Source organism: Callionymus lyra, chromosome 14 (assembly GCF_982586985.1).
Source record: "Callionymus lyra chromosome 14, fCalLyr1.hap1.1, whole genome shotgun sequence".
NCBI lineage: Eukaryota > Metazoa > Chordata > Actinopteri > Syngnathiformes > Callionymidae > Callionymus > Callionymus lyra.
Genome location: NC_141831.1, coordinates 21,057,941 through 21,084,058, shown reverse-complemented (window position 1 = coordinate 21,084,058; position 26,118 = coordinate 21,057,941). Strand labels below are relative to the sequence as shown.

General features: G+C 37.3%; 1 protein-coding gene across 1 annotated transcript in view; it reads left to right on the top strand.

Annotated features, from left to right (window-relative positions):
• The window catches only part of fstl4 (follistatin-like 4), a 186,054-nt gene that overhangs the window by 124,989 nt on the left and 34,947 nt on the right, over window positions 1-26,118 (top strand). The window contains exons 5-6 of the mRNA XM_087808279.1: window positions 762-952; window positions 4,092-4,212. Of these exons, the coding sequence (XP_087664405.1) occupies window positions 762-952; window positions 4,092-4,212 (312 nt within the window). The remainder of the gene's footprint in view (window positions 1-761; window positions 953-4,091; window positions 4,213-26,118) is intronic.

The window sequence follows — 26,118 nt, the reverse complement described above, 5'->3', positions numbered from 1 at the left end:
TGTACGATTGTCCATTTGTTTTATTTCTATGGATTTAATGTAATGTCTGATATATATAAGGTTTGTGGTTAACCTACAGTAAATGGTCAGAAGCCTGTTTGTCCTGCTGAAGTTTAGAAAAGATTGGTCTTAATACAAAATTATATGAATATTTAGTTTATATGAAGGTATTAAAATACCTCGGTTCTAACCTCTGGATATTGGTTACTTTTGTGGTGAAGTTATTTTTCTCTTCTATTTTTTTATTCATATAGAATTAAATAAACTGTTTCAAAGCCGTGAACTTTGAACACAAGGGTCCTTTTCTTTAAACTGGTCTTTTCATAAGAAAATGTGTTTACTTCTTTTAAATATAATGTATATTTTAAACATGAATTCACTTCATTTATTTTAGCCTGCAATAAAACATTTACCTTCAAATATCCTTTTACCAAAGCAATCATATGTTTCCATTGCTCAGCTCTAAAGATTTTTCAACCTTTATATTCTCTCTATATTACGATAATCTCAAGGTTTAAATATAATGCGTAATCTAATATAAGGTGAACATTGTATTTACTGTCTGCTTCACCTCAGGGTCAAGAGTTAATTATGGTGTAAATGAATGTTGTACCTTTTCATTCAGAGTGTTGTTCATTCATGGCGGCAGGCTCTCAAATAATGCAAAACATCCTTGGACATTCAATGACATGTAGAACATGAATATATACAGAATTAATCATCGCAACACGTGTTGACATACTTTTTTTTTTTTTCCGTAGGAAACGCATGTACCATGTCAGAGTACAACCGCCTGAAGAGCCTGCTGCTGGATATGAAACCTAAAGTGGTCAGCGCTGGAGACCAGAGTCAACAGAGGGACATGGAGGAGAAGAGAGCGCTCGTGGATTCCATGTTCAAATACCTGGACGTCAACAAGGACGGGCGACTCGTCAGCGAAGAGCTAGAAAAGGTAGATTTTTAATAAACCTTTCATCAGAGTATCTTTAGTATTAGACCCAATGATGTCCTCGGAATCTTCCAATAGAAATCCAGTTCTGTACTAATTCAAATGCTCTATAAACCATACCTTCTTTAAAGCATGTTGATAGTGACACTAACTCTGCAGGAAGCTGCATTTAAATGATACATTTTCACAATTGGTTAAAAAAAAAAAAATGACACAAACGGAAGGGAATTTAACAAACAAAACAGATTATTTTCTTGGATTGTTTTTAATTTGACCTATGAATTAGTGGTTCTAATAATAAAATGTAATTAAATAATTAAATAATTGAAAAAAATAGATTAATTAATTAAAAACGCATCAGATATTACATTAAAGTGGCATATCAAATAAATAAATAAAATACATTAAATAAAATAATGTTCGTACAGACCAAGGTGGATCATTAAACAAAAAAACAAACAGTACGTCATATAAAGCAACATGATCTCTAGGAAAACATCTAGGATGGCGAGACTTTTATCTTGGAGGTTGATCAAATGAAATATCATCTCTATCTATAAAGTACTTGAGTTTGCTTGGTTACCCTCTCACAGGTACTACAGAGCTCACACCATGAACTGCTGTGTGTCGGGACTAAGCCTGACTTATTCGTCTGAAAAGGCCAAAAGCATTTGGTCGCACAGCATGGATCTTCAACATACAATCATTTTCTCTGTCACATTCTGAGTAAGGTGTTAAAAACAAAATAGAGCTCTGTAGCTCAACTATTAATCAAGTTATAGCCTTTTAAAAGCCGCATTTCCTCCAACGTTTTTGGCCCTCTTTTAGTCATTAGCAGCTTAATTTTTCAGAATCCGTTACAATTGGCCAAAAATTAAGCAAGCACCCTTTTAAGTCCATGCAAGCATGTTAAAGGGACAATTAAGTATTTAAAAATAAATAACATGGCCCCTGTATTAAAATTATAAACATTTCTGTGGTTTTGTATCTTCTAAATCCCTGAGAAACGCCAAGTACATCAGCCATTAACAACATGACCAATAAAAACAAAAGCATTTTTTGACACGTTTATTTTATGATTGTTGCGATAAAAACAAGCAAAAGTGATCAAACAACTGAGCGCCACAAGTGAATGACCACTCAAATAACCATATCCCAGTTTATTGTCCACTTCTTTTTAATTCACACTAAATTGTAGTTACTGCGTAAACATGAGTACTAGAGAAACGTTTGCGTCTGGTGGGTACAATAAGGATGTGTTCCAATTCTCGTCTTAGCCCTCGATCTCAGCCCTACATCTCCATTGCCGGCATGCCTATGAGACGCAGGCCTTTCCCAATTCTCCATTAGATAAAGAGGGAGGGGTAAGACAAAGGGCCAGCTAGTGCTCGAAAACGAGGGAAGTCGAAAAGGCACACTTGAAACAGAGGGATATGATGCACTTATCCCAAATGGTGCTGATTTGCAACCATGGTGAAGTCATTGAGCAACAAAGAGCTTAAAAGTGTTAGGGCTATACAAATTAACCCTTGACACACTTTTTAAGGAAAGGGCTAAGGGGTAGGCGAAGGGATCGGGTGAAGGGGTAGGGCTGAGATGGAGAATTGGAACTCAGCCTAAGTGTCACAGGACAAGGAAAAGCATGGTGGAAACCAAGGGTTTATCGAGAAGATTACTAATGCAATCCTACGCTTGCATCCATCTGTCGCTTCTGCCTCGCGTTCTGCACTATCCTCACGCACCTCTATGATGCATTAGCTGTGTAGCTCAACATCTAAGCTAATTTATAAAGCCACTTGAAGTCGTCACAGAATCAAAGCATTTTAAGGGATGAGATAGGATCCACTTAATTAATGTTTTTCTTCAAACTTAATTTAGTCTTGGGAAATAATCTACACTTCAAACCTCCTCTAAGAAGAACTCGAAGAAGCAAAAGCTTTTCATCCATCCCAGCTGAGACCACCTGAGAGTTGCAGATGGGATTTGAGGGTTTCAAACACTTTCATACAAGTGCCCAAGGTGAGATCAGAGTGCGTCAGCCAGCACCTGGCATCAGCCCGCTGAAGGCAGCGAAATTGAGAAGAAAAAAAAGTTTGTCACATCCCTTAATCTGCCTTGTCGCATGTGCAGCTCTGTGAAAAATCGATTTGGGAAGATGATTAAAGAAGAGGCTTATTTTAGGAATAACAGCTGCAGGAATTAAACAGTCAACAGCAGGAGTTTTGATCACAAATTGCTCTTGAACGCGTTACAGGCGGCAATGCCCGGCGGTGAATCATTATACAGCTTTTCGTTTATTGATTCTAATACTATTGCTAAGTGGTTTGCCTTCCAAGATTTTTACCTTTGCTCAGTGCAAACAGTTTTTCGATCAATTTGTAAAACGCATGGTTCAACGTGAGATATTGACAATTTCTCAAGAGTACGTTTTTTAAATTGTCACTAAATGACAAGCAGCTATTGAAAAACATCAAACCAAATGTTCCTTCCTCATTGTTATATATAGAACTAAATTCCAACCACACAATCACATAACATGTACATTAAAAGTGTTAAAAGATTCATCAGAATCATGTGTGCAAGAATGTTTTGGCCCGAATCCTATTCTGAGACTATATTAGATTATGTAAGCAAATGGTTTTGATTTGTTGTAGCGAACGACAGACAATCACATTTTCCATTTAGTAAATCAACTTTACTTTTCAAATAATATTTGTCTGTCAGGGAAATTACTACTTTGTGCAAACAGGAAACGTTTTTTTTTGTACCTAAACTCAACTGGAAAAGCCTTCTTTATACAATATCAGTCCAAAATCATACTGACTTGACATTTTTAAAACAAATTGGAATAAATATCTTTTAAGCAAATTCACAAATACGCAGATATAGATTTTACTTTGGTCTTTTTTAAATGTATGTCCCTGATTTCAATAAAATATATTAAAAAAAACATACTGAAATAATTATTATATATATTATATCATTTTTATTGTTTCCTTCTTCACCCACATTTTTCCTCCATTTACAATAATGTGTGTCTTGTTCCTGTCACTGTTCTACTTCTGATATGTTTAATAGAATTTGGGGAAAATGTTAGATGGTGAAGATGATGAAGATGGTCTCTATCATGTTTTTTTTTCAGATTTCAATGAAGGAACATTTGGAGAAGAACCTGCTGGAGTGCACGATGCAGGACCTGCTGCGCTATGACGACTACAACAACGACGGACACCTCACCCTTCACGAGTTCTACACAGCTTTCCGTGAGTCCATTTGTTCTTTCGCTCAGTCACAGCATGGCGGGATCAGGTCTGAACCTGGTGACCCGTCCACGGTTTTTCGACTCTCAGCACAAGCCAGGAGGATAACAATGTTCCATCCACTGATAAAGCCGTAATTGCCCATTAGTTTATGTGCCCAGACTGTTCAGCGATTATAGCATCTGGAACAGACTTAATAACCGATGGGCTTTGGGTTGAGTTGCAGATGAGAGTCTATGAAAAACGCTATTCAGAGAGATAATTGTCATGTAATGGCAGAATCAGCATTCGGAAACAATGAGATTTCTTAAATCCAACAAAAACGGCGGTCTGGCCAAGTCTGCAAGTTGGCTTCTTTGTGTTGTGTTTTTCTTTTTGTTTATTTATTATTTTTTAATAGGGCACACACATAATTGATTTTTGGCATAATGAGATTAGCAGTGGAAATATTACAAATGTTACATTCTGAACACAGTGCTTAAAAGTTACAGGATATGACGGCAAGTTTCCCTGACGGTATCGTTCCCTCTAGTCGTACGCCATCGTGTTGAAGACCATAAAAAAACAAACAGATTAAGGTTAATGTTTCTGGCAAACAGAGTGGGAAAGACCATCACAGGCTGAAAAAGTATTGAGTACATCCTGTGGTGAGGTATCTATTATATTTAAATATATTGAAGCACTCCTGAATGACAAGGATACAGGACAGTCTGTAGTTTGTATACATTTGGTAACTCATTCACAGGCTGCTATAAAGCCCTGCAAACAACAACTCTCTCTCCTTCCCCTCTACCGAGGAAGCGAAAACACACTTTCTCCAACTCAGCCAATCGATCAATACCTTTGCTGAACTACTTCAAACTCTGAACTTAACCCCTATGAGAATAAATTAATCTTCGCTTCGGTATATAAAAAAGGAGGAAAACGACATTACAGACTAGGGTGGGGAGGCAGCGCGATTAGAGGAGCCGTAATATTTTGTCATATTTTGCGTTTGTTGTTCACATTATGTTGGTTTTTGATCAATAGATTCTGATCCACAGACCTAAGAGCCCGAGCTGGGGTCTAAGGCTGGATCATTAAAGTTGATCCTGAAAGAAACTGGCAGCCAGTGAAGAGTTTTAAGGATTGGGGATATGTGAGTTCTTCTACTAGAGCAGGTCAGAATTCTCGCTGCAGAGTTTTGTATTAACTGCAGGCATTTATGTCACTAATAAGAGGATTCAAAGATGTTGTGTTAAAAACCCTGGCAGGAACAGGAAGCTAGACCTTAACAATCAAAGTCAATAATTCAATCATCCTACATGTCCCAACAGCTGAAGGCCCCATAAGAGTTATTGCTCTGTCGGGTTCACAAGATTCTGCAAATCTTGACACCGTCCGTGATTGAGCTTGACAGCTCCATCCTGAAGGCTGGTTTTAGTGCCGGCAACAATAGTTTCACCTTGCAGACGGACGTCACCGAGACACAGGGGTGCATTTATGTGCCATCCAGCGTGTTACCACGCATTTAGTCCAGGATAGTCAATGCCTTTTATGCCTGACAAGGTGTTTTGTGAGACCAATAAAACACTCTATTGATCAGGCGATACTGAAGGTTAACTAGGCAGCAGAAAGCCAAACTCAAAAGGGACTCATTATTTTTAGGTGGCACAGCTGGTTTTTAGGAGAATGTTGATGGTGTTAAATTGCGCAAATTCCCGTGTAACTGTTGTGTGTGTATAATTGAGAGTGTGAGAGTGTGTTCTGCAAGGATGGAAGTGTTTGATTTTCCCAGAGAGCGGACTGGGAGGCAGAGCAGCCAGGAGGCACAGGTGTGTTTAGCAGGCTGGAAATATATGGAATTAGAAAGTTGAACCCAGCAAACATATTTTGAAAGTAATGAAACTCAGTTGGCTGGTGTTCATCTTAAAATAAAATGACACGTTACAGGATGACAGGAGATTTACTTTTAATTCGCAGTTTCTTAAATAGTTGAATATATTGAAGTCTACAAAAATCTGCGAGTGAGTCATAAAAAGCTAATAAAAGAAAAGTTTAAAAAAATTATTCCTGGAACACTAGTAAAGCAGGAATCAATGCAGGTGTTAAGATCTTATTTTAAATATAATTTGTCTTATCGAGACTTATTGATGAGTATATTCACCTACCAAGTCCAAAAAGGGGTCTTTATTTGAAGTACAACAATGAAATCTTAATATTGTATATTGAGTTCAAATATTCAGCTATTGAGTTAAAAAAATATTTATTGCAAAGTTTCTAAAAGCAAGAATAGTATTATTACAAGAATCAAACACCTTTTTTAGCTGTTAAATCATTTAAGATATATTTTTTTGTCTTCCTCTTGCTTGAAAAAATACATATATATGTAATTGTTGGTGGACTAGATGTTTTCATAATGTTTTAATGTGTTTTAAATGTATCTGTATAGCGAGAATACAGTTGCCTTTAAATTAAATGTATTATTATATTGAATCTATTTACTCTCTACTTTACTCAAGATTTTAAAACTTAGAAGGTAGATTTCCACTTCAAATTATACCAATACTAAAAGTCCAAAAAGTTAAACATAGGTTGTTGTAGACAATGTTTATGGTGCTATTATTTATTAATGTCTTACGTTCATAAATACTTAATGTTTATTTAGAATTGTTTTGAAACATATTCAAATGGTTTCATATATGTTCTATTACTGACTAATGATAACTATGTATATTTATGTAGTTATTATTAGATTTAAATTGAATATGAACACTTTGCTGATGTAGTACTTCATCGACTATTAGTGATTATATAATGACTGACTAAAAAGCTCTTCTTTTAAATGTACTTCCACTTCTGTTTTTCAGTGCTAAGTAACACTAGTTACATCACGAGTTAAGTCACTTATGTTTCCTTCTGCATCTTGTGCAAAGTTGCCTCTGGCAAAATATACCAACCCTGCTTTACTTTTGCCTCGGGCTACCTCTACATACACAACATTCGGGGTCAAATTTAAGGTATATATTTTGGAGCCCTACACTTTTTGACTTGGGTTTGAGTCCATAATCTGAAAGCCCCTTTAAGCTGTCCTATTTATTAAAGGTTTTTCATTTGCGTGTTTGTTTTAAATCCTTAAAAGCTGCTGGATGTTTAAGATTGTCCCCTCACTTGAAAAGACACGTTCCTGCCTCTTTATTGCATTTCTTGAACACACCAGGCAGCTGCTTTTTCCTCCATGTGTTAGTGTTTACCGATTCCAATTGAGACAAAAAAAACCCTCCTCGAGTAAAGGTGTGTAATTTGTTCCACTGATGGACACCTCTCGTCAAACCATCGGGACGAGCGCCCGGTCAGGAATTCTGAGCTGCACCCCAGAGGTCTGCTGCGAGCTTCCCACAGTGAATTGATATATTTCATTTAATCCTCGAGACTCACTCTCGGTCACTGAGCCAGTAAATTGGCAAAACAACAACAGGGAAGTAAAAGAGGAAAACACTGGAAGATTGAGGTTATGTGAGAAGAAAGCAGCAGGAAACCTTCACAGAGAATGTGAGATGATAGTGGGAAATTTCAAAGGAATAGGTGAGGAGCTAAACTGGGAAGTGTTTTTCCTCCTTTGTACATTTTTTCTTTCAGTCTGAAACTCGATATGAGTGCTTATGGTTGACCATTTCTGAAGGTTAAGAATCAGTGTCTGTATATGAGAATCAGAAACAAAGTAAATAACTAGAAAAGCACTCGGAGAGAACAGACCTCATCTACACCTATGTACTGTATGTTTTTAAAAACCAATATGTTTGTTCTCCATTAATGTTGACACAAGCTCCACTGGCAGTCACTTTATATATTCTGTTGTAATGATTCAAAAAACTGCTTTAGTTGTTTTGTCTTGTTTTAGGCTCACTTTCTTGCCCTGATACTGGATAATAATCTCCTATTTTATTCTTAATGTTGCTGATCTTGTTAGTGTAGGCTTATTACGAAGTTGCGGGGTGTTTGATTTTTTTTTAGTCAATGCTATGCTTTGAGGCAGTTGGTCCAATTATAAATTGCAGAACCAGTTGAAACCATTGGTAAACATCCAATTAGGATTCACCTAGTTTTATAATTTTACTGTTCATTCTGTCCTCCTATTTACACCCTCGCTTTATTACACTTTGAGCTCCTTTTTAAGTTATGTTTGCACTTTGCTGTCGACATGTTTTGTTTACAAAACTTTACGGGAAAATTAATTAATGGAGCCGCAAGTTTCAGTAATTACAAAGTTGCAGAAGATCTGGGAAAAACAATGGTATTTAAAAAGAAAAATAAATGAGATAAACATTGGTAGGAGAAGAGTTTCAACCAGAATGCAAGAAGAAATAAATCCTGAAACATGTTCAACAGCTTATCCATTCATAGAAACGTCTTTTCAGACATCCCTCACCGCGTTTGTCCTCGCAAACCATGATTCAATGTAGAAGAGAAATGGAAACAAAATCCTTCCATCTGGTCTTGGTTATCTTCTAAAATGCACTGAATTTAAATGTAACTCTAAACTACTAAAAATGACTCAGAGATGTTGCGTCTTTACTCTTGAACCAAGTGAGACACTGTTGCTTGTGTCCAGCTTTGATTATTTCTGTTAAACCACCATCACAATCTTCTGAAGGGAAATGTTGATATTAAGAATTAAATGTTGGTGTTTTTTTTGAACGCAGGAAGTCTTAAGGGACCTTTGCTCGGGGAAATCTCAGCCATGGTCAAATGGACAACAATAAGAACGAGTCTGTGCTCCTCTGAGTGATGTTGAGTTGTACGAGATGCAACAAAAAACTACAGCTTCCTCCTCAGTCATGTCCGATGTTTAGATACCGTGGACCAGCACCACTGCTTCAATTCTATGACAAGCGCTCACAACATATTCCCCTGCTTTCAATACTAGGCGTATTAAAGTATGATATTTTATCTTTTCTATGATCTCTATCTCAATGGTTCACACCCTTGTAGCAATAGAGTCTCCTAACGTAAGAAGATCGATAAGATGTTCTATGTTCATGGAAGTGAATGTGTGACTTGATGGCTTTAGGTAATATGAAACTTGTTGATGAAACGTTATACTATTTGTGTTGGACTATAAATGTTCTAAACCGTTGTGCAGTTTCCTGAACAACTTAAGACACATCTCAACACTTTCTTACGTATTTGGGTCAAATAATATTCCTCTCGCGTCCGTGGGAATCGCTCAGGGATTTAGAGTTTGCTTTCTTTAGTTTTTCCTCATTCATAATGTGTACGCAGGCCTTCTTGATAAACCTTCATTTGGTTTGTTTTTCTACTTTCCTACTTTCTTTTAAAGTATAATAAATGATAAAACCAATAAAGATAGTTGTTGGTAACTTGTCGTTATGCCCTCTGTAGCCGTTACGTTAAAGGTTTTGGGAAATATCACCTTACCTAGAAAAGATCTGAAGGGGAACCAGTAAACTGGCACCTTATGGTGAAAAGATTTGTTCTCATAAGTTATACCGAGAGCTGTTCTGGGCAGAGCCGTCTTTCATTCAGGTTGGTCCACCTGGCTGGAGACCGCCGAGCTCACCAAAGACCAGATGGTCAGGTTACAGCCTGAAACCAGGATGACACACCACTTTGGTTTGGAGCTGGTCCGTGGGTTTATGGTGAAACAGTAAAACCCCAGAAGTAGTAACAATGTTGACAATGTATTTTTTATTGGTTGTCATAGTCAAACACACGCACACGGACACACAAACAACGACAAAGTATGTGTGTGTCACTGGAGGAATGTTTTTAGGGCTGTTTCTGCAAAATATTCGGCTTAAAGATTTATTTCTGTCGCTTTGCAACCAGTCTTTAGACAATTTGTTTTGAAGCTACATTTACTGATGTTCCTTAGTTTGTTTGAATCACAGTGCTTAAGATTACCCTGTGAGTGACACTGGTGTTGTGACGTCTATAGAATTGACATCGCATTTGCCAAGGACTCTCATAAGCAATGACTCAAAAAGGAGTTTTTTGGAGTTTTGTAGGTTCATGTGAACTTTGGAACATTTTGTACCTTTCATCGTTCACTTGCTTAATACAAGCTGAGCTCTGTTGATGACTGCATCGCTTTATTTCTCTAAGACAGGATTTATTACTTTAGTCTGGCTTCGTTGATGAATATAATTTAGGTTCAGCATAGAAGTAGGACTGGGAGTGTTTTCTCATCAAATTTTCCAATGGAAGCATATAGATAGTGAATAGGATCGGGCCAAGAACAGAACCTTGTGGGGCCCATAGTGCATCAATGGGATGTTATTGACATGAACATAGTGATGTCTTTCTAATAGATAAGACTTCAACCATCTCAGAGTAATTCCACTTATACCTATTTCATTTTTCTAGTCTCTGGAGAAGTATCTACTGGTCAACAGTGTCAAGTGCATATTGAGATCCAGGAGAACTAATCTAAGAAATAAAGTACTGAAACACAGCCCTGATCAAATAAGAATATTTTGTCAAGAACCATGATACTGCTTCAGGAAAATGATGTCTTTGTGTCACCGCCCAGCGACCCTTCACTTTTTTTCTGAAATGAACTTGCTGCGACTGGAAATCGAGGTGGAAGTCTGTCAGTGAGAGAGCCCCAGGTCTTCCAGGGAATCCCAAACGGAGACATTCACTCCACATTTAAATTTCCCTTCCTATCAATATATATTCCCTGTTCATTGTTCAGAGATCCCAGGTTGCCTTCTATAAAACATGTTTCCATTTCTCAGCCTTCTTTTCAGTCATCTGCATCCCAGAGAGAGCCTTTCCCGATGTCTTCCCAATCATTGGTTCGACCTTTCCTGCTCATTGTTGCTGTGCATTATGGGCTATCTGCCAAGTCGTGATCATAGTTGTGATAAGTGGTGAAGAAACTGAAGGGACTTCTTTTTTTATAGTACTATTTTTGTATCGGAAAGATGTTGGATATGATGTCATCATGAGAATTTCCAATAACTTAATCTCCTTCACTCAACCGTATGGGATCAGTTATTTATGTATTTAATTAGTCTCGAGATTTAATCTTACCTGCTGAACCTGCCCGACAAAAATGTGGAGTGAGTCCAGTGGGAGGTGGTTATTGGCAAAGCTTATTTTGCAGATGTGTTGATGATATAACGTACAGTAATGGCATGTTGAATCCTAACTAGTGGTATCAAAATCATCTTCCTTTCCTTGATAATTGGATGGTACTATTGAAACAGAGTACTAAAATTTACAACAAACTCATATTTCATAAAAAGAGGAAAAAATTAGGCATTTCTGTTTCCTATCTTTTCCTATCTACATTTAAATGTGACTATGTAAAATCTTTAAGATGTTTTGTATTTGTACCTGGTCAGATGAACTCTTACCCAGTTTTCCGGTAGACGTACTGCAATACGAGTTGTTGAAAACAGTCTTCGCATTCACTTTGATGCTTCTCTGGCAACCAGTTTTAAACTGAACTTTCACACATTAACCACTCAGAGCCAAGGATATAATTTAATTGACAATAATAAGATCTAAAATGGGGTTTACATTAACAAAGTTTTTCAAAAAATTGAATGGAAACCGAGCAACAGAGATTCTAATTCAATTCCCTGCAGTTGCCCTTCAACATACAGAGAAACTGCTAAAGATGATATGCTAATATGAAATATGTATCACCTTTCCTAAATGAGGTTAGAATGAAATGACATTGATAATCCAAAGTGATTTACGAAATTCATTGAGATGGTATAAACGAAGCACAGCAGGAATCAAGACGTGTCATTTTAAATGATTCATTCGTGTGTCAAAGAGAACCATTTATGTGTAACCGAGCTAGACATGTATTTATTTATTTGTGCCTACGAACTCATTACTTCCGCACCCTCGAGGCCAGAAGCCAACTAGTTTTAAGTTCTCCCAATCTCTGCCTCAAATGATCTTGTTACTGCTTCTCACCTCCTCCTAAATCAACTTTTCCCTCCGACCACCGTCCAGCGAGTGAGTGGTCATCTTCACCACCTGCTCTGAATACAATAGTGACGGATGCTGAGGTTGCTATGGCAACTGTTGCTGACTGTTTAAACCCACATCCATGTGTTTGGTCTACCCCTGAACCGTGAACGCCGCCAGGCAGGAAAAAGAAAAGGGAATAATTCAAGTTTCAATTCAGTCCCGAGCACCGTCAATATTTTTCTGACCTTCAAGCTGGAAACATTTTTATTGGATACATGCTTTTGCTTCGGTTTTACATGTCGTAATGTATGCTTGTATTTGTTTGATCTTTAAGTACATTTTACCGCATCAATATTCATAGAAATATTATTTTATGAAAGTATTTGGATTTTTCCACGTATTCTTTTGTAAATATACATTTAATATGTTGATTATTTATTCAATTATTTTCGATATTCTATTTAAGGACATTTTTATTTTATTTTATTACATATTTAATCAGAATACTTTGCACCATGAATATTTTTACATATATATAGTTTTCCTAGTAACCATCTTCATTTTTAAATTGTAAAGTTTGTGAACAGCGATGATATTTTTGGACAGTGGTCAATCATATCTAGGTCCATTTCTTAGAATGTTTCCAAATCGATTAGAGCTTGACCTTTGACCTTTGGTGGAGACAAAACATAAAAACAGACTTTACTTGAGCTTGTTTTTCTTCTGGCCTGTCCAGATGCTATAAAAGGATCTCTTACTAATATACTTTACTGATGCTAACCCTGGGCTTCAGCTGTATTGAAATCACTTATCCGGGTCAGTTGAGCGTTTTTATGTTTTGAGAATATATGGATTATTTATTAGAATTGAGAGCTTTACAAGTCGGCCTGCAGGAAGCCTCGACGACAATTTACAGTGTGTCAGTGGTCTGAGGCAGCAGGATGGAAGCTATAGTTATTCTCTCGGGACAGATATCCAGCCATTGTCTTGTTTTATTGTGCGAAAGCATCCGAGACCCACGGAGGAGCTTCTCCGTGTAGCCGCAGGACGGATGTGTATATTATATACATACCTTCTGGCAGACTCCACATACGAACCCCAGAATAAATCCTATGGGAGAAATTGTAATAACATAACCTTTACAAAAGGTTGTTGTTGTTGCTGAGATATTGTTTCTGGGATTTATTGATCTAGCTGTAAAAAAAATACTACAGAGGTAAAGGGAATTCGCACAGACAAGGGATTTGTGGAAATACAGGCTTTAAATGCAAGCTAGCTGGAAAATCTTTCCTTGTTTTCAGACAGCTCAGTAGTTTGTGCTTTTTATTACATGATGTCTAAATAGTGGAATGTTCATCATTTTTGTTTGTGTTTGAGTGACCTGGGGAATACAGAAACTCAGTAGCTTTGTAGGAAGCAACACAGATTTTTATTCCTACCTTTAGGTTTTGGTTAAATTTTCCTAGATTAAAAATTGTAATAACAAATATTTAACTAAACAGGACTGAAAGAACATTACTATAACATACTATTGTAATGAAGACATGTTCAAAATATTATTTAACAATTTGCGTTCATTCTTTAAGCATCATTTGAGGCAACGATTAAGTACCAGGGTTTTTCCAAACGTATTGGAAACCCATCCCGTAAGATGACTTTGACTAGACATATTTACATAGTAAAGTACACTAGCACAGGTAGAGCTGGGTATCTATGGAAAATATAAAATATCGGTACCAATATCGACATCGATACCTTCACTTCGATATAGTTCCCTGAACTATAATTTCTCCAAAACCAATTTGATGAGATTCATTCTAACATAAAGACAATGACATTAAAACAAATGTACAAATCTCCGGGTTTGTTTTTCCAGCTTTGGTCAATTTTCTCTCTAAGCTGTTTTCTTGCAGAAAAAAAATAATTCTAAAGAGTTGGTTTACAATTCAAATTTCTGCTCACCCTCATCTCAACTAAGGGTTGGGATTATTTTCAGAATAATCAGGTTGTTTTTTTTTGAGTTCCATACAAAAATGTATGTCCATTCCAACGTCGCGATTGATTCTCAGTTGTCTTCATCTTCATCTTCCTCAAAAAAGACACTTGAAAACATCCAAATTCCACCATGGTGCTCGTCTGTAACGTCCATCTTGTATCGAAGCCTCGACGAAATAAATTGTTCTGGTAAACACAGCGAGTGCTCCCAGTGTAGACGGCAGACTGTGTGCGCTCTTGAATGTTTAATTTTGGGTGAACTATCACTTTAGTATCATAACAATTAACAAATGAATCAGATGGTCACTGCCTTTGTCACTCTTAGCCTTATGCGTATATACCGAAATGTGACACCTAAAAACCAAGCTTATTTCGATACTCGATTCTACTGAAATTTACAGGTCAAAAAAGAAAGTTTGATACCCAGTGCTGATCACATGGTCCTGAGTAAATAAATGTAAATTTCTGTAAGTCAAGATGGACTAACTTGGTCGACACAGCTCAGTTACTATATGGATCACAAAGACTAATTCTGCATATCGTCCATGATGGAAATACTGACAAAAAGGGGTAAAAGTAAGATTGTCTTTGATACATTTTTCCATCATTATAAATACTAAGCAATAGAAGTTTTTCACTGCACTGGTCATTGCCAATTAAGGCAAACAATTTAGAACATTTAAATTCCTGGATCTAGTAAAATACAATACTATAAAAAATAAAAAATATGCCTTAAGCAACCGGACGTGTATGTGCCATGAGGTGTCAGTGGTAAATGATGGATGTAAAAGAATAAAAGGTCAATGAGTTTATTGCTGGCAGCAGAGTAGTGAATCCTCACTTTCTAAAAACACTACAAAAGAAAAGATACTTTGTCAAATTTAATGAGGTGAGACGAACACACGTGTAGAACCTTCGTGGTACGGCAGGAATACCATCCCGGCATCATTAGGACTTTTATTGGCAACGCACTAACTGTCCTAAGAATCCTCCAGTAAGTCTCATAATTATACAGTTATTAAGCAAACCCAATCCGCTTTCCCCTCATCTATCTTTTTTTTCATTTACAACTCTTTCATTTGGTCTTTACGTCTCTAATTGGCCACAGACATGTAAATCCACGAACCACTCGAGGGGCTTTTCTTCGACTTGTTGCTCTTTTTTATCATTTTGCTTCTGGTCCCCTCAATCTTTGTTTTTTTTTGGGGGGGGGGGTTCTCGCTGACAACCTGGCTACCCTGGAGGCCGAAAGTGTGTTCCAATGTGTCATAATTCTCAGGCAGTACGCTCCGGGCTGCGGCATGTGGTCTGCTTTTATCTCGCTCCTCTAATTCCCTCTCTAGCAAAAAAGAAAAACGCCTTTTCTCCGCAACAATCCTTTTTTTCTTACCTTGCTTATTGTTATGTTAAGTCTGCCATGTAAAACATGTGACTGCACCTCTGCTGGAACATTTGTCTGTCATCAAATTCTGTATTGTTCTCAGTTACCACTGAATAACAAAGACTCTTTCCAATGTCTGCAACTGGGAAACTAAACTATTCTTCATCTGTTTACATTGTCAATTGTTTGTCCAGATAATGAAAGATTTATTTAAAGAATTGATCTCCATCAAGTGGAGTCGAGGCTAAAGATCCATCATGTTTTTAATGGTTTCAATGAGTGAGTGTAATTTAAAACCCCATGAGGTGAATAAAGAAAGCTCCTCTTTTTGCTTCTGGTTAATGTGTGTTAGAAAAATAACTCTGAAACAGATGATATTTCAGTGAAACTTTAAAATAATGTAGCTAATGACACAAATATTTGTTCAAATATCTGGATCCACAAATGATTTTAAGATTTTTAACTCTATATTATGGGTGAAAAGATCAGTGGTCCCGAAACCCTGTGAGGCAATTTTTACCGGGCCACACAGAAAGAAAAAAATATTGATATTATTTCTGTTCTAATGATTACTAGTGTCTTAAAGGTGTTTTGTTTAGAAAAAAATGGCCTTTTCCTCTGAGGTAACATTAGCCTGTGAGGCTTGACACTTAAAGACACTCGTTTCAGTCTCTTTTTCTTGAAAAATATTCCTGTAAGCTAGTGAAAAAGGGTTTTGTATCAAGATTGTTCTGTGAATGTAATTTCCTCCCTGAAACTAAATTGATTTTAAGTCTTTTAGTCTTCAACTAAAAATATAATTTGAAACAAATTGTGCTTTAAATAAGCTATGATTTTTCCTGGACAAAATATCTGTTGTTGTGAACATTTTTTTAATTATTTTTGCTAATGATGATCTGATGAAGCTTCATGAAGCAGTGTCATTACTTTCAGAGTCCACTAGATGGCACTCCCTGCACTATTTTCCTTTGTTTTGAACAACTGTTCTAATGAAACATCACATTATTTTTAAACTGACGGCGTCACCTACTGACGTCTAAACAACATGACACTTCAAACCATCTTTTTTTGGTGCCAACATGTTTACTTTTAATAGCATGAGTAATCTTGGAGCTTCTGCTACAAACCAGCTTAAAATATGTACGTTTTACTTTTTCCTCTGAACAATATCTCATGTCCGGGCTTATATACAAGAGTTGAAAAAATAAATTATACATAAAAAAGTTCTGTTTGGCAGGGGTCTGCTTCTCCAGACTGTCAAAGTACATGATCAGCTACAGTCATGACTGACGACCTTGACCTCCTTTATTTATCATCAATATTAGTCAACATTGCCAACACGGAATCGAGTTAACAACAGGCAGGTGGCCACAAACAAGCAAATCAATTTCAGTTGTGATGATTCATAGCCCGCATTCTCATTCCAGAACAAACTCGTTTTATGCAGAAAAAAGAGATTGGAGCGAATTTTTAAAAAATGAGAGCAGGCTGAGATGTTGACACCCAGATACAAATGTGCATCTTCAAATAGAGGAGCAGTAGTAAAACACACACACATTCCATAGAGCTGCCTAATATCAGTTTGTCCTCCTTCAAAAAGAGAAAAGAATATCGGATGCAGAGCAGCAAAAAACAGATGTGAAAATGTGTGTCTAAACAAAAAAAGAGGCAGTTGAGATCTTTTTTTCAAACTTACTCAGGGGCCACATGTGGCTCTTTGCCTTTATTTATGTGGGTAGAGCATGAAGTAAATGTATTTTTGACTCTAAATATAATTTCCTGAGGTCCCCTCTGACATTTATGTGAATATTTCTTGCTCCCAAATATAATGAGTGAGTGAATATTAAAATCATATTTAGAAATAAAAAGTTCTATAACATATTTTTGACTTAATGTTTTATAAAAAACGTATTGGCATACTTTTGTTTATGTGTTTTTTTTCTTTGCTTGTATCACTAGAGTTGGTTTGATGGCCCCTCACAACAGTCACAGTATTTTATGTGGCCCCTTACAAAGTGTAATTGCCCACCCCTGAACAAAATAAATATTTTATCTGGTGATTAAAAAAAAAGAGAAAATAATGTATCTTGATTATGTTTTTAAAATATATTCATAAGCATAAACCCCTAAACATTGTTTTAGATTAAAGATAATATTACAGAAGGTAATACAGGGTCACCTAGACCCTAAGATAACACAAGCGTTAAATCTACGGTACCTAAACACAAAATAATTTAAGTGAAACTTCAATTAAAAGGGAAACTAATTGGCTCGCTGAGGTGTCAGGAAAAAAACAACAACTTCCCAATAACCAGTCAAAATAAATAGGATTATTCATCATCCTTCATATAAAGGAAGCAGCATTTAATTATCACTCCCCGTATTTGGTTCAACTTCCTGTCAAGAAATCCTGATAAATGAGCTGCATTTACTGCCAGACAAACCCCTGCCATCATTTTCAGAAATTAATCGTCGAAGGAGGCTCGGAACTCAACTGGGGACCCACGTTTAGTTCTGCAAGCCAGCTTTGTGACCTCAAAATATCTGGCAGTGTACAGACTAGTCATCCACAAGTGTTTGTAATTCGTCACCCTGGCATGAGGCTATTATTCCTTGGGGCAGGAAAGTTACCCTCACCAAGTTTAAAAATGGATTATTTTATATCCATTTAATTTTCAATTTTCAGGACCAAGAGGGGACGAAAGGTTTTTACCATATATTGACAAGTTTTTGATGCAGGATTAAACTCGGTAGCTTTGACTCTGACTTTGCTAACTGTGCTGAGTGGTTCTCTACGGGATATGTCAACAGTACAGTCCCATAAAGCTTCCTTTTTATCACTGCCAATGCCTTCATGTGGCCTTGGCTGCACCATCCTCTTCACCTCCTTGATCTCTTTGACTTGTGTGCTGCTACAAGTGGTTTCTGCGTGGCGCCTCAACCACTACAAAAGGGGTCCCTAACCTTTTATGCGCCGCGGACCGGTTTAAAGTCGGCATAAAATTCCAGAATAACCTTGGGATAAAAACAGTAAAAATAAAATATATAGAGTTTGTGTTTCACTTATCTTCACTAGTCAACAGGTTTATTTTTGAAGTGAACATCCTTGAAACAAGCATCTTGATGTGTCAAGTGTCGGATGGTTACAAAATACAACATTTGTTCAAAGCACAACAAAGTCGGTAATTATCAATAAATACTTTCCCCTGTCTGTGCGACGCATAACACATCCTTGAAGCAGCTCTAGGTAGTTTGAGTACCTTAATATTTGTACTGAAATATGTTCATAAAACTTTTGATGACAACTTAAAACTAGTTGAATAACTCATATACCGTGACTTGAGGTATTTTGTGTGATTTTTATTTTCACTGTAAAAGTTCTTGATGATGTGAACATGCTACATATCGCACTGGTTGTAGTGGGGGATGGGGGCGGGGGGGATTTACACTACAAAAACAAAGTAAAGATATGTTATTTACAAAGCCATCATAAAGCATATCATATTTAATTATCCACAATCTGACTCATTACCTCATCGATATCCACCCTTCATTCAGCCAATAGAAGTCTGGAAACTGCTGCAAACCGAGACATTGCAACTTTTGTGACGTTTAGCAAGTGCTCATGGGAAATTTGGTCTCCCGTCAGGCTAAACACTACCACTTTAGTCCACTGGCGTAGCTTGACTTCAAATCCCCTACAATCGCTTTAAAGGACTAGTACCACTGCCTAGACCTGGGGTTGGCAACCAATGCAATAATACGAACATTATTTTGTGCTTAGGAAACCATGCTGAAGATGCCAATAATAGATTGTGTATCTAGGGCTCTGGATTGCCGCAGCTGACATGACATAAAGGCAACATCGATAAAGGGCTTATCTCACTAGCCTGGAGACGAGTTAGGGAGGGAGTTGGAGGGAATTCATATATGTTCCATTTTTTCAGAGCCTAGTTTTTAACTCTCTAACAGGTCTCGGAGACGTCTCAATTCAGGTGCGGCGATGTAACAGAGACTAACTTTGTCCTTGACCTATGAGACATATATAGACGTCTGCTCGACCATCTGGAGAAGAAGCGCAAGAGAAAGGACTCCTTGCAGAACTCTGCAGCGTGAATTCTGACCCGCTCAAGTAGAAGAACTGACATTCTCTCCGATCCTTAAAACTCTTCACTGGCTTCCAGTTTCTTTCAGGATCAACTTTAAAATTCTGGTTCTTACTTTCAGAGCTATTCATGGTCAGGCTCCTCCTTACATCGCTGATCTGATCCAGCCTTACATCCCAGCTCAGGCTCTGAGGTCTGTGGATCAGAATCTACTGATGGTTCCTCGCACAAGGTTCAGGACCAGAGGAGAGAAATCCTTCCAGACTATTGCTCCTAAGCTTTGGAACGATCTTCCTCTCTCTTTGTGTTTGATGGATCTACTGACTCCTTCAAGAAACATCTTAAGACATTTTTATTTGTTCAGGCTTTTCCTTGATTTTCTGGAACTCCTGTGTTGTTCTCAGTTTTATCTTGACCTTTAAAGTATATATTTTATTGAGTATTGTTTTGATTGTTTAAGCGCTTTGTGACCCTGGTCTGGAAAAGCGCTATATAAATACAAATTACTTACTTACCTACTTGCGGTGACTTGTCTGCGACGTTCCTGCGACATCTCCGCAAACCCTAACCTGGGTAACGTCTCCAAGACGTCTTCTGGCAAGGTGACAACCAATTCGCACCAGAAGTCGCCGCAACTTCATCTCCGATACTAACTTAAGACACTACACTGGTTGGCTGGAGATTCATAATTGTGTTTTTTCCCTCACCAAGACACTTAACCCCTGCTAGCGCCTGATAGTTGAGCTAGCCCTGCACCACAACCTTATTGGTATGTGATTGACGTGAACGGATTACAGATGCAGTTGACTGAATTTGAGTTATAAGTTACTCAGGCTTACATATATAATGTTCGAAGCATTTCTCCACCAAGTGGATGTTTGAGTGGTTTAGTCCAACAAAAAGACGGGATAGAAGTGTTTTAGTTGGGCTTGTCATGGTTCTGAGCCCAGGTAGAGTTTTGGTACCACTGGGATCTCTGAAACTCCTTGGACCCTCTTATAACCTCAATCTGAGAGCCAGCATTACAACACAATCATAGGCCAATTCCATCCTTGTTATCCTGCTGCCATTCTTCGCGTGATTAAACACAACAGTACGAATGCACTGCTTTCCAGCATAGTCAGATAAAAATTGGGCTGTTCTGGTTTTCAACCTCCTCTCAGGTCAAACTGGGACTCCTGCACTGCAGACTTCTGCCTCTGGCCACTAATCTTCCTCTTCTATGGCCAGACTGAAAGGGCACTTAGTCGAGCCTGTCAGAAGATGCTGTCGCAGTTAACAGTGGTCCGGGACACAGGGAACAGTCAGGGGTCAGTCTTTTCATGAACAGATTATTTGATAGCCTCATATCTTTTGAACCTCCGATGGCTTTAATAAATGCGTTCTCATGCGACTGAAAGAAGTCTGGAATATTATCTGTAGCTTGATTAAGTGTCTCGACTTGAAACCACAGCTTTGTGGATGTTAATTCCATAGAGATAACAATGTGTCTTTGTGACCAGATTGAGAGCGGGACTCAAACGTTTAGCATATCAGACTTGATCAAGTGTTTTGTCGAAAGGTTAGAACTTGTTAACCTTTATTAAAAAATACTGCTTTATTTGCCCTTCCACTTCTTATGATTGGTGATGGTCTTGTGAAGCTTCATGAGGCAGTGTCAGTATTGTCAGATTCCACTAGATGGTGGTGTCTGCACTATTTTCCTTTGTTTTGAACAACTGTTCTAATGAAACATCAAATCATTTTTAAACTGATGGCGCCACCTTCTGAACTATAAATAACATGACATAATAGATACGGTCACGTTTGACTGCGGTTGCCTTATGCATCCACAAGATACAGCTGTGCTAAAGGGAATGTCAACAAAACCGTCAGATAAAGTCAAACTTTATTAAGCGTTCTGACAACTCCGTTCACTCCCATGGTAACGATGTTCAAATGATGTTAAAAAGGCTTCAAGCAGCTGTGTGTGAGACTGATGTTGTGAGCAGACAAATGTTGAGTGAGCAGCAGTGAAGTTGAGCGCGTGTATGACAGCTAGAGTGCGCGTGTATGACATGTTGAACGCACATGTATGACTGGCTGAGTGTGCAGCAGAGTGATTTTGAGTGTACAACAACCAAGACACACTCGCTCAAACCGGTGGCATTAATATCACTCTAAAGATGTCCGCCATGATGTCACGTGCGTCGTAAATACCACCCCGTGATGACGCAATGACGTAATCCCGCCCACGGTGTGTCGGCTCAGTCTGCGCAGAGTCATGAAAGTGTTTGTAAACAAGTTACCCACCTAGTTATGTTCATATATAAGGCGCACTGTAGTTTTTTGAGAAAATGAAAGGCTTTTAAGTGCGCCTTATGGTGCGGAAAATACGGTATTCCTGTACAGTCTTCGGCTTTGATCAACTATTTAAATGAAACATCCTGTCTGTCTTTCATGACTGTTTCATGATGCTTCATTCTCAAAAAGACAGTATCATCCTTTTCACAAGTTTCATTAGTAGTGCGTAGAAAACCCAGTTAAGTATTTCACAGAATCTGAAGAGAAATGTCAAGGAGGGTGGTCGGCTCAGTCCCTTTCATCTTGGTCGGAGCAACTTGATAATGCCAGGAGGTCTTAGGATCAACGACACACATGAATTACTGACTGGAATCACAAGACTAAATGCTGATGTTGGCTTTTTCTCCTTTTCCTTTTTTTATTTGCGCCCCTTTTTAACCGCTGCGTCATATTGCTCACAGAAAATGTGCCTTAGGGAAATGACTGCTGGCTCGGCCTCTGATATTGCAGCTTGAAGTGTCTTCAACAACCGCTTATCAGAACGCTTTTACCCTCTCAGTCCTCAGCGGCTGTCGAGTGTGACGAACATGAGATGGTTGTCAACGTTTTTTGGCTTTCACGCCTTTCATTCAGAATCATTTTGAAATGTCCATATAATTTCACAAGTGTGTCTACATTTTCTAAAGTGGTATCCCAAACATATGTTTAATTTACAGGGATAGTTCACCCAAAATTCAGTTTTCTACTCTACTTATCTGTTCCCTTTTAGAGTTTTAGACAAAAATGCATGATCATGCTAATGTACAAACCTGCACTCGCTTGTCTGTCTTCAAAGAATTTGTCTTTTTGTCCAAAAAGAAAAAGTTAAAAACATCAGACTCATTTCATAAGCTCGTCTTTATGACTTAAAGATGACAGTTGAATTGTTATGTTCAGCCCCTAGTTAATTTAATAAAATAATAAATTATGAATTTTGCATTAGGCTGGACATGAATATCTCATCATTTTGAAAAACATGCATAATGTGTGTCAGCTTAAGAAAGTGTAATTATTAATATTACAATTGTTATAGTTATTCTTTCATTGCATAGAACTTTGAAATACAAAAAATATACAAATATACAGTAGGGATGGTCCGATGAAGCTTCATGAAGCAGTGTCATGTTGTTCAGAGGTCAGTAGGTGGCGCCATCGGTTTAAAAATGATGTGATGTTTCATTAGAACAGTTGTTCAAAACAAAGGAAAATAGTGCACAGACCGCCATCTAGTGGACTCTGAAAATAATAACACTGCTTCATGAAGCTTTGTTTTTTTTTTTTTCTTGATTGTGTCTACTTTTACGATCTAAACTTCAATGAATTAAAAGAAAAACATCGCTTATTTTTCTTTATTTCCTGATCTCCAAATTTATATGGATGTTTGCCCACTATAACAAAAAATTTTTTTTTTTTTTTTCAATTTGATTTAATATTCAACATAAACACATTCTCATTCAGGTAAGAGCTTCAGAAATACATAAATGTATTAATGTTTACCTTGAAGAGCAAATCAGAAATGCCTAGCCCAGCATTTAACCGACAGCAGATATGCTAACAAGAAGGTGTTGACAAGGTTATTTATAGTTCTTGCTAAATGCAATATTTCATCTAGACAGCGGTCGTCCATCTTATCACACCCGACACACCATCAATGTTTAATGTGACGCAGGGAGTTTGGTTTTTATGAACATCATTAAACTCTAGTATATATATTGTCTTTTTAATAAGAATCTTTATAGTGATATATATCGTTATCATTCAGATTTATGTGTCCCTGAAAATATGTTTTCGTGTCAAGCATTTTTAATTTTATTTGTTTGGATATTTTTGCATTTAAATTGTAGTTTTCAACCAACATGCATGTGTGAGTTAAAGGGCTGAAGCCGAAGCTGGAAAGTTTTGTTTTGGCGTGAACTAAAAGTAGAACAGCGAAAAGAAGCGAAAGCTTAGTGGAGCCTAGGATCGAGAGCCCGAGACGAAGAGGAAGAGGGTCTCGGACATTTGAAGGGACACAGAAGAAGAGCCAAACATGGAAACAAAGCTGAGCAGAGAAAACTAAAGCCGGAAAGAGAAAGCGAAGTCGGAGCAGCAGTGGATGAGTGGCAGAGGATTCCTCAGTACCTGTAGAGGAGATTAAGGGTCTGCATCGAATGTGATTAATGAGCTGGCCGCTGATTACTCACCCCCATCTCCTTCCCATGAATAATCACCACGCCGGCACACTCGGAGAGGGAGAGCTTAAGTTTCTGTGTGGGTTATAGAGAAGAAGATAAGTGGTTTTTGTGTGCGCCGGAGATAAAATAGAGCACAATGGTGTTGTCGTATAAGTACACTGGAGTGATGCCATGTTTGTTTACCGACGCGATGTTCAAGACAAAGGACCTTCACTTGAATCTGAGTGGGTTTGAAGACGAGTTGAACCATGACAAAACATCAGCGTGAATATCCACTATTTTCTTTTATATTATTGCTTTAGCTACTATTTGTTTCTGTGGTTTGTCCATATTTTCCTAAAGACCAACCTCACCTCTTCTGACTTTTTCTACTTAAAAAAATTAATAATTTCGTACACAAGTAATTTATGGGTGAATATTTTTCTAAATGTCATGAATAAATTCATTTATTGAAAGTGAAAAAATACAACTTGCTATGAAAATCAAATAGCTTATTGCTAGAACTTCATTGTAATGTATAAATTTTAGATTTTATTTCAAATAAATAATAACAAATACTGTTTTTTAGTCTTAATTTGTGATTTGATATGTTATTAAGAAAACAATAAATGCAACTGAAAGAGATGACATGTTGTGAGGAAGAGAGTGAAGGCAGGGAGGGATTGCTAGCATGAGGTACAAGAATATATATATATATATATATATATATATATATATATATATATATATAGAGTAAATATTGTTAATTATTTGTTTTATGCATTCATCAATTCTATTTCTGACTTGAGTACACACTCAACACAACGTGACATTAATTCAGTCAGTTTGAAAAATAGATGAAACATCTACTCATAGATGCCTCCCCTGCACACATTCAAACACACACACATACACATGCACACACACAAACACACACTAACACACACACACACACAAACACACACACCTCCGCTGAGAGCGTCCCACAGCGATAATGTATCTACAGTGTGTTCCCGGTGAGAGCCCACATGTACAGTCAAACCTCCTCAGGAGCCGTTGTGAACAGAGAGAACCTTAGCATGTCAAGTGTGTTACCTCAGCTAATTTTATCGAGCAAGTTGTATTTCAAAGATGGACGTAAAATAAATTGTTGCTTTTATCTGGAAAAGTTTTTATAATATTGCCTATACATGGCAATCAACAGCTACCTCACAACGTTTTAAAGACATCTATCCCACTTTCAATATAGCTGATAGTTTTAATAGGTCTTTTAATGCAATTTATTTTATTAACTTACCTCAATTATATTCTGCAAACACAGATTTGGTCCCACTTTCTCTGTTGAAATTGAGACATTTTCAACGTTCCTCATAGTAACAACGCCATCCAATATGAGGTTGTTGTGTGTGTTGAACTCCGACCTCATAACTTGCGCTGCTTGAGATGATTGAGAACTCAGATGTTGCACCTCTGCAGAAAAACATAAAAATTGATTTCTGAAAAGCTTTCGCTCTATTGACACGTGAGAAACAGTCGATAGATATATCAATAGCTTTATATTCACCCTTGATTTAACTGGCAAAAGGAAGGAGCCAATAGAGTTGCTCTGTGCTGCAGGATGGTTGATCCACAACCCTAGTTTGTGAACAAATCTTGAGACAACAAGTACATTATTTACTAACTCACACACATTTAAACATTGCATTCAAACAGGCCACTTTGGTGAGGGTTGGCTTTTAATCTTTTGTGTTTGTTTTCTCTGACAATCCACATTTATTTTCCCATCAGAATATGTATCCTATCATTTATATATTTAAATATTTTAGTTATATTTTTCAGGAATATTTAAACACTAAAAAGGAATTGTTTGAAAAAAAATGTTTTTTTTAATCAATAAATTATGTGGGTCTGTTATTCAGTTGTCCAGAGTTTCCCCTATGTAGCTGGGACAACCTATGGTCTCCAATAATTTCAGGAAATAAGTGTGAAAAAGAAAACACTTTTAGGAATACATTTC